Source organism: Sebastes fasciatus, chromosome 13 (assembly GCF_043250625.1).
Source record: "Sebastes fasciatus isolate fSebFas1 chromosome 13, fSebFas1.pri, whole genome shotgun sequence".
NCBI classification, from domain to species: Eukaryota; Metazoa; Chordata; class Actinopteri; order Perciformes; family Sebastidae; genus Sebastes; species Sebastes fasciatus.
In genome coordinates this window covers 3,107,708-3,120,146 of record NC_133807.1, presented here as the reverse complement: position 1 = coordinate 3,120,146, position 12,439 = coordinate 3,107,708, and the positions used below count along the sequence as shown (strand labels likewise).

Below are 12,439 nucleotides of genomic sequence, written 5' to 3'. Positions count from 1 at the left end.
TATTGTTTTATGCCTGTGCATTATAGGTTATTCAGTTGTTATCCATAATGCAGTGTGTGGTGAGCAATGGTTTTATGCAGGTTCAGGTTTTACATGTTGCCTCGAGGTTTGCCTGCAAATAGGCCCTCTGCCTGTTCTGGTTGTATGTGTTCCCTGTATAGTGAAATGAAAAAACATGAAACGGTTTAACATTTAACTTTGCAGTTCACAGCAGATTCATGACTTTTTAGCTGTGCATTTAATTATGATTTCTTTGCATAACATATGATAATATAGGCTATTTAATGTCTTTCTAATATGCCAAAATGCTTCAACACCATTATAGTTTATAGTTTGATGTTGTTGGACTCTCCGTGTAACATCCACACCTATAAGCCTCCGTTTTGGAACAGCAATAACATCATAAGTGGTTAAATTACTGAACATGGGATTGGACATTTAGACTTGAGTGTTTCCTACATTAATTCAAGTGATTTAAGTTTTTTAACAGACTATTCAGTGTCCCACATTTCTTATAATAATAAAACATAAAGAAATAAAGATAAAGAAAGATAAAGATTAGTCTGAGACAACTTGGCACTAAGAGAACTAACATGTCTACCGTTTCCTTCATTTCTTTGAGTGTGATATCTGCATTTTATTTGTTGGTTTGATTAGGACCCATCCTGGGATTTCACATTGCTACTGGGTGTAGATTTAATGTATTGGCCTCATATCGCAATATATTCCAGAAGTCTGAAATGCCAAAAAATGTCCCACTTTAGGTTAATTCACCCTATGTGCATCGTGGAAAAAGATGACTCACTAAAGTTCATATTATTTAAAAAATGTTGAACTAAATTCACAATGGCATAGATCTAATTTAATGTTGCTTATAAATGTCATCATAGAGGCTTTTATCAACTCTAAGTTCAATGGACCAAGGTGGTAGAGCCGGGGCTTATTGCTGTGAACTGAAACATGTCAGAAAGAAAAGATGAGCAAACTGCTAAAAATCCCTCCGCTGAGTCTGTCAGGCCATGTAGGCAGAGATATGTGGGCAGTGCATTCCTGTCTTCAGAAATGAATGGAAACTGACACAGCACGCATGTTAACTGCTGACTACTAATACCGACTGTGTGATCGGCCTCTGATAGGTGAGGAGATTACTTCCTGTGTGTTGGGTTGGCGGTGACTTTTGGCCGGCAGCATTGGTTTCACTTCAAAGAAATAATGAAGCCATACAGTATATCTCTTCTGAAAGACTTTTAATGAGAATAAATTCAGCATGAAGCACTTCACCAGCACTTACACAAACAGACAGCTTTGTTAACTATAAATCAGCTCTGCTGATACATCAAATGCTTTTAAGTAGGGCTGTCAATCGAGATATAGTTAATCACCATTATTGCAAATTAATCACACAGTTTTTATCTGTTCAAAATGTACCTTAAAAAGAGATTTGTCAAGTATTTAATACTCTTATCAACATGGGAGTGGGCAAATATGCTGCTTTATGCAAATGTATGTATATACTTATTATTGTAAATCAATTAACAACACAAAACAATGACAGATATTGTCCAGAAACCCTCACAGGTACTGCATTTAGCATAAAACAATATGCTCAAATCATAACATGGTAAACTGCAGCCCAACAGGCAACAACAGCTGTCAGTGTGTCAGTGTGCTGACTTGACTATGACTTGCCCCAAACTGCATGTGATTATCATAAAGTGGGCATGTCTGTAAAGGGGAGACTCGTGGGTACCCATAGAACCCATTTACATTCACTGATCTGGAGGTCAGAGGTCAAGGGACCCCTTTGAAAATGAACATGACAGTTTTTCTTCTTCAAAATGTAATGTAAGTTTGGAGCGTTATTTAACCTTCTTTAAAGCTAGTATGACGATGATGGTTGGTTCCAATGGATTCATCAGGTTTCCTAGTTTCATATGATACCAGTATCTTCACTCTAGATTTAAAACTGAGCCCACTACAACCTCAAAGTCAAAAGTTACATTAATACGTTAAAGAAATCAGTGGCGTTAAAATTAATTTGCATTAACAGTTATTATCACTTTCATTTTGACAGCCCTACTGTTTAAGTCAAGCAAGTTGCTCTAATTTGTGCAGAATGTGAGTAACTGATTTGAAAGCAAAATGCACTTCAGCATGCACACTTTATAATCTCTATTCACAGAAATCAGGAGAATCAGCTGCTTTGTGCAGCTCAGCTCTCAGTCCCGCTGTTTTCCAGACGACCCTGTGCAGCAGACAGAGAAGGAGACATTTTCAGAGGTTTATTAAAGAAAACTAAACAATTATTATATTAATTCCAACACCTCCACCTGGTCTTCACTGATGTAGTCAGGTGAAAGAACAGTGATGGGTTGCAGTCAAACAGAACATCCTGTCTTTTTCTAACCACTTTTCCTTGACCTTGATGGAAAATGTCATGAGGTCAAGGAAAGATCCAAAGGAGAATTCATAAGGACGACCACAATGCTGAGAGAACCCGACTGTATTTACCCAGGATGGTTTCACTTTTTTATAGACACTTTATTAATAACACAGAAAATGAGTACAGTGATCTCAGTGCTGTACAGTTCAAGTAGGGATTCCTGTCCAAAACAGAATCACACCTCCTAAGAAGGTTGCTTTCAATTTATCCACAGTGTTCAATTAAACAGCAATGGTGGACGTTATTGACGGCCGAATGGTGCGTCGCTTTCAATTAGGGCCGTCAAAGTTAACGCAATAATAACGCGTTGACGCAAATTTCTTTAATGTATTAATTCGACTTCCGATATATAGGTTGTAGCTGGCTCAGCTTTAAAGCTAGAGTGGAGATGCATCACATGAAACTAGGAATCCTAATGAATCCATTGGTACCAACCATGTCATATTGGCTTGTCGCCAAGGAGGTTAAATAACGCTCAACATTTACGCCAAATTTTGGTGAGGAAAATGGCCATTTTCAAAGGGGTCCCTTGACCTCTGACCTCCAGATATGTGAATGTAAATGGGTTCTATGGGTACCCACGAGTCTCCCCTTTACAGACATGCCCACTTTATGATAATCACATGCAGTTTGGGGCAAGTCATAGTCAAGTCAGCACACTCTGACACACTGACAGCTGTTGTTGCCTGTTGGGCTGCAGTTTACCATGTTATGATTGGAGCATATTGTTTTATGCTAAATGCAGTACCTGTGAGGGTTTCTGGACAATATCTGTCATTGTTTTGTGTTGTTAATTGATTTCCAAAAATAAATATATACCTACATTTGCATAAATCAGCTTATTTGCCCACTCCCATGTTGATAAGAGTATTAAATACTTGACAATTCTCCTTTAAGGTACATTTTGAATAGATACAAAATGTGCGATTAATTTGTGATTAATCATGGTTAACTATGGATAATAATCATGATTTAAATATTTGAATCGATTGACAGCCCTACTTTAAATGAGTTGCGGGATGTTATCTCCTTTCCTTTGGTAAAGGATGCTCCAGTGTATCCTCTGCTAAAGGAGATAAGAAAGGAAGCATTGAAGCTCCTTTCCTTAGCATTCAGAGAATTCCAACAGCTCTTATCATGGCTGGGTTAGGGTTAGGGTTCACCCTAACCCTAACCCTAACCCTAGCCCCATGGCTGCTACTTTGATAGTTCTGGGTCATTTAACTCAGTTAGGAACCTTCCTTAGCAAAAAAACACGATTGGACCACAGCCCAGGTCTCAGTGGTGCCGCTATCCTTCTTGCATGAGCATTGTGACTCTTTCTGTAACAGTCCTGTCGTGTCCGCTCGGCATGAAGCCTTAACTAACATTTACATAACGGACACTTTTGTTCTGACAGAAAGCCATCACTTTAACAGACAGGTGAAGCCAACAATGTTATGTATTCAATGTCTGATAGGGGATTAAATGCACCTCCTGGCCATGAGCGTTTAATTCAGTATTGACAGAGCCATTTTCTATGGCAAGTACAACACTTCCAGTGGGATGTCTTTGGTACAGGGACACCACAATGAGTCAGGTTGGACGAACCTGAAGCCTCCACGCCAGAAACACCACAAAGACTCCGAAGACGCTGCTCTTGAAGATCAAAACAACGTAGGACAGCTTGGCAGTGTGCGTGATCCTCAAATATTTCTCTGCAAGAGATTGCATCACTTTTTATGAATGACATGTTTCAGTTGTGTCGATGCTTTGATAGGCTCACACAAAACTATATTTACCTCTTATCGCTCCAGCTCCTGGTCCTGACAGGAAGATAAAGTAGATATAGGTTTTTTTTCAGTGCAATCCTGGCGTTTCACATCATTAAAAACACGTCTTCTGAGTTGCAAATGAACGTACCTTCAACGCCTTCGACCCAGTCTGAACGGTGCACGGTCTCGTTCCCGTTGAAGAAGCTGACGGTGCAGGTGAACTTCTTGCCTGGTGTGAACCACTCCCTGAGCGGGACCCTCAGCCTGCTGGTGATGCTGTAATGTTCACCTTCCCACAGGGCAGCGTTGTCGGTCGCCACGCCATCCGTTTCCACATTTACCCCGTCGATCTGCCAGAACACACTCACGTGGTCCGGGTAGAAACGAGAGGCCACGCACACCAAGGTCTTCCTCCTTTTCTCGTCTTTGTTGTTTCGACACTCGTTTTGTGAAGGTCGAAGCACCGTCACTGTTGGCGGGGTGATAGAACGGTTTGAATCTGCCGGGACAAAAGAAACAAATCATTAGAATGATTCCACATTTAGGGAAATAAGCGTGTTCTCTTTCTTGCTAGGAGTTAGATGAAAAGATTGATACCGCTCTGAAGTCTGCTCGATAAATATGGAGCTACAGCCTGCAGCCAGTTAGCTGCCACCACCAGTGACAACACTTTGGTTTGATGTACAAGTTAAACAAACAAGTAAGGATACAACATGTTAATCAGTGAGCTTTAGAGCTGCTGGTAGGTGGAGTTTCTTAACTTTAGACAGAGCCAGGCTAGCTAGAGAAGCTAGTTTTTCCTCCTTCTCCTTCTTTTAAGCTAAGCTAACCAGCTGCTGCAAAGAGACAAATCTCTGGTGCTTTTTGGACAACGGCCACTCATTTTGTTTTAGGCCACTCATATTCCCGGTATGAACATTTAAATATCCCTCATTTAAATCATTATGTACTAAAAGTTATAAAATTCACTAACAGCTGAATCCAGAGTTATTTTCCTCGGCATAATGAACGGTCATCAGACCCACGGGACTGCACCGCCCTGCACGCTCATATGACATATCTGGTTCTGACAGCTTCCTGCTAGCTGTATGGGGCTGTAATAATGGATATATTGGCTGTAATTCATCACTATTATCTTCTAATACACCCATGGGCTTTATATGCTGTCAGCCTGTACCGTGGTGGATGTGTTAACGTCTCTGTTCCCAAACAACTGGCTATCGGCCAGTAGCTAGTAGTGCCAGTAGCTAGTAGTGCCAGTAGCTAGTAGTGCCAGTAGCTAGTAGTGTCAGTAGCTAGTAGCGCTAGTAGCTAGTAGTGACAGTAGCTAGTAGTGCCAGTAGCTAGTAGTGCCAGTAGCTAGTAGCGCTAGTAGCTAGTAGTGACAGTAGCTAGTAGTGACAGTAGCTAATAGTGCTAGTAGCATGACATCAACAGAATTTAATGGAGTTGTAGGCTATTCACTAATACGCAGGGCAAAAGCACAGGACACAACCTCTTCTACATCCATGGTCTGTGGTCTGTTGGACTCCATTTTGGATCCTTGACATGAAAAAGTTTGACATTGCTCTTAAAATCTGTGCTATGTGATTTTTCTAACTTCCATTTATGTCCATCGCTCCCTTTATGCTCCTCGGAGCGGCCGGACAAAAAGTTTAATAAATGAATAAGTAAGTTAGTAAATAGTTATAATAGTATGAATATTTATGTTATTCTATTGTTCAACACAGGTCATTTCAGTAGAATCATTAAATAATGACAATAGAATAGAAATAATTTAGTTTTATTTGTGTATGGCACTTTGTAGGCGAATGTTTTACTGGCGTCTGGTAGACGCTTTCAGTCCAAAATGGCGGAAGCGTAGCTCTACTGCTGGGTGCTGATGTTGAAATGTTACAAACAATTGACTTTAACTTCTTAGTAATATACGTACGTTCTTTGGCTGCTCTTTCCAGCAACATATTTACAACTCTTGGCAACAAACAAAATAAGTGCATTTCTTTAAAGCTGCCTATCAAATTCCTGGAGATATTGTGAGATTTTAATACCAGAATTTAGAAATGCACAGTGAGGAGGACGCAGGAGGATTCATGCTCTCGTGCTAAACATAAATGCCACATACAAACAACATGGCCCTACAGGTTACAGTGTTCCCATTCAGTGCCATTATCATTCAGTTTCTTTAGATGTATTATCGTCTTACCAGGAACTGTTAGCCTAGTTCCCTCTCCGAGATTAGCAGGTTAAGTGGAGCACAACACAACAACGGCTGAACAAAACACTTACCTATTTTATTATATGACTGATTCATCTCATTTTACTCCATGTAGTAGTATTCAGTTAGTTTTTTTTTACTTTGTTTACAGTAAGTTGCTTTGTGTTCTTTATTATTTAACTTTTGCTTTCTATGACTAAAAAAAGAAAAGAAAGGGACATCCTCTGAAATCCAAATTCACAGCATTGGAGTTTTACACAAAACAAATGTTCCAAAGTTCTTTTGAAAAATTTGGTTGATTTAAGAGAATAGGGTGAAAAACATCAAACCATGCCTTGTAGATATTAAACCAGCTAACCTTGAATTATACATTATGGAATATAACATAATCTGACTTCTGGAAAAAAAATCTACTTTGTATTCTGTGAATCTTAAGACATTTCTAAAAATAATATAATATAATAATGTTAAACTGAAACATTTAGCTAAAATGGTCATGTTGGTTTTGTTAGGATCAGAGCCGGTCACATTCTTCCCAAGTCAGGTATCTGACAGCTAGTTAGTCAGACAGTTTTTCCCTTATTGTCAAACAATATAAATATTTTTCAGACTTACCCAGAACAGTGAGTTTAGTTCCATATCCAAAGATAGGTTCATGAACAGGCCAATCCGGATTTGACTGACACAGTGAAGAAGCATGACACAAAAACCTGAATTCTCTTTGCTCGTCGTGTCTTTCCTTCCCCCCAAGCAGCTTTTCAGTATCTCAGCCTCCATCTTTCTGCGTCTGTCTGAAAGAGCAGCTGTGCAGGTCGGTTTGACTGACAGTTGAGGTGAGCTCCATGCAGCCTGACTGCTGCTATTTCTGTGTCAGCTAAGAAAAGATGCAAACAGGACAAGGAAACATCTTTACTGGTCACAGCCCTTTATCCCATCCAGTTTTAACTGATATAATCTTCTCTAAACGATGTGACAGAACTGACACTCGTGGTCAGCTTGTGGAGCCACCGCAGCTGCTGAAATTATCATCATCGGTTGAACAAAAAGTTTAAAGTTACAGACGTCTCTTTCCCAATGTAAGTCAATGGGAAAAAGTCTTTTTGGGCCCAATGGCATCACGTGACGGACACAGAAGTTGCAGTACCACCGTATGGCCACTATGAAAATTTGCTTCACAGCCCGTCGCACTTCCTGGGCTTGGACGGCTCTCGCACAATCGTTACACTCCATGTCCTTTTTGTAATGCAGGCCTAGTTATCCATAAGAAAACTAACATAATATCATGTATAAATAAATAAATCATGGAAATTGCACACTGGCAGGTGTGTTTTGGCGTACGTGTATTTCCTCATTTGTATGTACAGAAACATTTAGTGTGGATCCTATGCACTGTTTTATATATGAGAGCGCAGAGCTCCGGATAAGAGCAGGGCACCTGGATACAAAAAGAGAGACATTCTTAGTTTCTGATGAATGACAGAATTAAAACCTCCCCAAACATTTTATTAGTTTATTTGACAGGGACAATACATAGGCATTGTTACACTTAATTAAAGTGCAACCAATGCAACGTATATAGGACTTCTAGCCATAGCTAATTTTCAGACCTTGTCCCTGGTTAGGCTTTTAAGAAAAATAAAATAAATTAAAAAAATAAAACAGAATAGCACATCATACATAAAATCACATAATACAACATCGTACATTACAATCAATTTACATATGTATGTTCCCAATCAATAATCCGTGATCACAGGTTTGGTTTAGTTTCAGCCAGTGTTTCACCTTTTCATTAAATGTTTTCAGGTAAGGTTGTATTTTTATTTCCGTTGGTAGGGCGTTCCAGAAATGTTTTCCCTTTACTGAAAAAGATGACTGACCGAAGATTGTTTTGCACTGTGCCACTCTGCAGTTACCATTTGTTGATCCCCTAGTGGCTATTCTATTGGTATTCATTTTGGTGACATATGGACAAAGTACAGCTGGGGAGAAATTGTTCACACATTCAAAAATCAATTTGATAAAGGAAAACTTGATAAAACAAAACTGAGCAGCTTATACTTTTTCAGAATTTTACAGTGGTGTCATTTCATTTGTTTTTGATCCATTACTTTCAGTGCTTGTTTATATAGCGATGCAGCAGGTTTGACAGTTGACTGTGAAGCCTGGCTCCATACAGTGTAGCCCGGTGTAAAACAGTCAGGGACTAAAACAAGTTTGCCTAATAAAGTTAGGTGGATAAATCCAGTAAAGCAATTAAACTGAAAGTAATTTAGTTTAATGAAGAAAGAACAAAGGTTTAATTAAAAAGTAATTAAGTCATAAATAAGGTAGGATGTAAATGTGTTAATGAGTAGCTCAAAATAAATAAATGTATATTGTTTTAAGGTAAACAGTGGATTTAAACTAAGTGAAAAAACACAGACTGTGCCTTTAGTTTCAGCTATTTTGTTTGTGATTGGTTATTTGGTTCATCAGTCAATGACACCTGTGGTGATTGGTTGTAGTTAAGGGAGAGAACCAGTAGGGGGCGGGAGGAGAGAAAAAAACAGAGAAAGAAGAGAGACGCGGAGAAAGGAGAGGAAGAAGGGAAAACGGAGAACAGTCGTAGGAGAAGAGAGAACGAAGGAGTGGGAAGAACGCTGGGTTTGATAGCCTATAATTTTCACCCATAACAGGTAAACCTTTATGGTAGCTACCTTAAGAAACCGAACTCAAACACCCCTTCATCTTAGTTTAAGGTTATTTATAGCTACTATAGCGTGTTGGGGTGCTACACAGTAACACAATAAGACAAGTGTAAAAATATCATTGCATGCATAAACAGTTGAGCTGCTTTAAGGGATATGTATTGTCGTATCGTTCTAAAACAGTCTAGATTTACCTTTACTGTCTTGCATAACTTTTTAACATGTTTGTTAAAATCAGTTTTGATTGTAAGCTTATCTTGTGCTCTCCTTCTAATGGAGAAACACATTGACAAAGTCTTCTTAAGATTCAAGGTTAGATGATTATTTTTTACCCATTGTGATACACCCTCCATTTCACTAGATAGTGTCTCTGCTGCTACACAAGGGGTTTTAGCTGACAAGTAAATGACTGTGTCATCAGCATACATTTGACATCCAGCTGTTCTGCAGCATGATGGCTAGTCATTTATATATAAGCTGAAAAAGCAGCGGGCCCGAGATTGAGCCTTGGGGAATACTCATTCCGGATTGTTGGGGGATTTAATATTTGTCATTTATTTTTACACGTTGCTCATTGGAGATATGATGCAAACCAGGTAGTTGCTTTGTCTGAAAAATGAAAGGCACTAAGTTTGTTCAGGAGTATGTTGTGGTTCACGGTATCAAAAGCCTTTTTAAGGTCTAGAAACCCTGCTCCCACCACATTGCCCTTGTCAAGGGAGCTCTCGATCTTCTCAGTGAGGTAACAGATGGCCATTTCTGTTGAGTACCCTTGCCTAAAGCCAAATTGCGTAGGATGAATGAGTTTTTTGGTTTCGAGGTGGTCAGCTAGTTGTTCTGCAATGACTTCTTCCAGGACCTTTGAGAAAGCAGGTAGAATACAGATGGGTCTATAATTGTCTACCTGGCCTGGTGCTCCAGCTTCAGAAATTGGCATGATGATTGCTTTTCAACAGAAGTCATTACCCGCAAAGCAACAGGAAAAGATACAGAAGATCCTTTTAACATTAAAACTGTGTTACTCAAGACTCTTGCAATACTATTTTCCTTGGTTGCAAAAGTGTTGCAGGCATGGGAAACATAACATAAACCACGATCACCACATTGTGAAGCCACATGCACATGTCACCCAGCTTCTCTGAAAGGAAGTAATGAAACCCCTCCTGACTCTGATGTAGTTTTGGTGCAGCTTGACAGGTATCTGCATCACTGTGTCCCTACGCAATAAAACAGAAATACACTCCGTTGTCACCTGGTTCCACGTGTTTCACTGTGAAAGATCCGCTCTCAGCCACAGTCTTGCTGGCTGAGTATTTGTCCTGGCTAAAGTTCCCAAAGTCAGGCTGCTTGAAAGGCACCGTGTGGACGATCAGCTTCATACTCTCCCCTGGTAACTGCTGAAACCAGTACATGTGATACCAATTCCTGCTGTGACTGCAGTCCATCTGAGCAGAGTGACCCCTCTCCACCAGTAAGCCTGGGGTCTGTTGGACTACAGTAGTCAATGCTTCACCTGGAATCAAGCAAGAAAACAAGCTGAGATGTTAAAAAATGCTCCCTTTTGGATATAAATAATCATTTGCATATAACACATAATAAACCACATGGGTTTTTGAGTCTCATGGTGTTTAACAATCAACAAATAAAGCCTTTTGGGTAAAAGTACCTGCAATACATAGCAGAGAAACAGTGCAGATGATGAGAGGTGAGATCATTTGGATCCAACACACAGACGTCTCTCACAGTGAGACAACAGCTGATGGGATCGTCTCATAATTCAGTCTATGATCTCTCCTGTCACGAGTTGGCATCATCAGACTGGTCAGCACTTTTCAGCTCATGATTATCCTCTCGAGATTTTGTTACGATCAGTAATTGGTGGACTCTGGGTTATGGTACCAAGCAGGTGAGGCAGGCGGACCAGCAGAGGAGTCGGAGGGTAATGATCCTGAGGGCCTGTACTACAAAACAATTTGAACATACCCAGGATATCCTTTCGTCATCAGGCTTCACTAACTCTAACAACCATAGTCAGCCGTCCTACGACGGTGGTTATAAACTCAGTCAATCAACCCAGGTTTTCTCAATTGGGCTATGGGCTATATGTCTACTGTCAGTATATTTAATAAACAAACAAACAAAAATAATACAGATATACAAAGATGTTAAACACATAATCCAGGCTAAAAGAAATACAGTTGCATCTAATGCAGGAAGGACAGCTGGCAGAAAACCGTCGACTTTGGGAATGTTTAAGTTAATGCTTAGAATATCACTGCCCCATCTAGAGCACAAGTAGACTATAATTATATTTTTGTATTCCTTTTACGACCCCCAGAGAGGCTCTTCACAAAAGAGGTCCAACATAATTAAAAGCAAAAGAGTCAAGTATTTGCAGAAAACAACATTCAGTTTATTGATAAACAAGGTAAATGACAAGAAACCCAACCCAAACCTACCAGCAAAAGACTGGGCTGGCCAAAATTGACAAAAAGAAGGGGAGACACCCAGACCGTGGGTCGTAAGATCTGGGCTTTCCCCTCAAACCTAAACCATCATTAACTTGAACCTAACATGAATAAAGCTACGAAAACAGAACTACCGGACCCATCAAAAACACAAGGATCTAACAAAAATCAAACGTCTGAACCCAGGGGTGCCCTCTGAGCCTCATGCTTTTCGATTTGGCCATTGAACCACTTGCCAAAGCCTTCCATAGTTGCAAGAACATATCTGGTATTTGGAAAGGCAACACGGAGCATAGGGTCTCACTCTATGCTGATGATCTTTTGTTTTTTGTCTCCAACCCGAGTACTTCACTGCCCTCCGCTCTGTCGCTGCTCAGTCAGTTTGATCGATTTTCTGGATACAAATTAAATTTCAACAAAAGTGAGCTCTTTTCCATTAATAATGAGGCACGAACCTTAGGCCTCACCAACCTGCCTATCTGGGCATCTCAAATACTAGGAAATACAAAGAAAATCGTATTGTTTTTTTTTAACCCGATTAAACAAACACTGAAACAGTGGTCACCTCTGTCCATGTCTCTCGTGGGGCATACCAACTCTATCAAAATGATCATCCTACCCAAATTTTTTTATCTCTTTCAGGCCTTACCACTCTTTATCCTCAGATCCTCCGACCAACTTGATTCGATAATTTCCTCCTATATATGGCAGGGTAAGCGTCCTCGTCTTAACATGGCCCACCTTCAAAAAACCAAGGCTACTGGTGGTCTGGTACTTCCAAATTTTCGTTTCTATTACTGGGCTGCTAACTTGTGACTTCTTGCCTTTTGGTCTTTCTTTTACAGTCAGCCCGACTGTCCTGACTCGAT

General features: G+C 40.0%; 1 protein-coding gene across 1 annotated transcript; it reads right to left on the bottom strand.

Moving 5' to 3' along the window:
• Positions 1-1,239: 1,239 nt before the first annotated feature.
• LOC141781469 (M1-specific T cell receptor beta chain-like) lies at positions 1,240-11,047 on the bottom strand. The gene is made up of 8 exons (XM_074657225.1): positions 10,769-11,047; positions 10,324-10,615; positions 9,761-9,878; positions 7,028-7,166; positions 4,346-4,696; positions 4,225-4,248; positions 4,034-4,140; positions 1,240-2,245 (listed from the first exon to the last, which is right to left on the bottom strand). The coding sequence occupies exons 1-8, from the start codon at positions 10,815-10,817 to the stop codon at positions 2,213-2,215; spliced, it is 1,113 nt and encodes a 370-aa protein (XP_074513326.1). The 5' UTR covers positions 10,818-11,047; the 3' UTR covers positions 1,240-2,212.
• Positions 11,048-12,439: the final 1,392 nt, after the last annotated feature.

Bases quoted from the DNA above. Each gene is read 5' to 3' on its own strand.
- LOC141781469 (XM_074657225.1), bottom strand. From the start codon at position 10,817: ATGATCTCACCTCTCATCATCTGCACTGTTTCTCTGCTATGTATTGCA. The intron at 10,616-10,768 runs GTACTTTTACCC...GCTTGATTCCAG, and splicing joins TTCTCTGCTATGTATTGCAG to GTGAAGCATTGACTACTGTA. The intron at 4,141-4,224 runs GTAAATATAGTT...AATCTCTTGCAG, and splicing joins AGGAGCTGGAGCGATAAGAG to AGAAATATTTGAGGATCACG.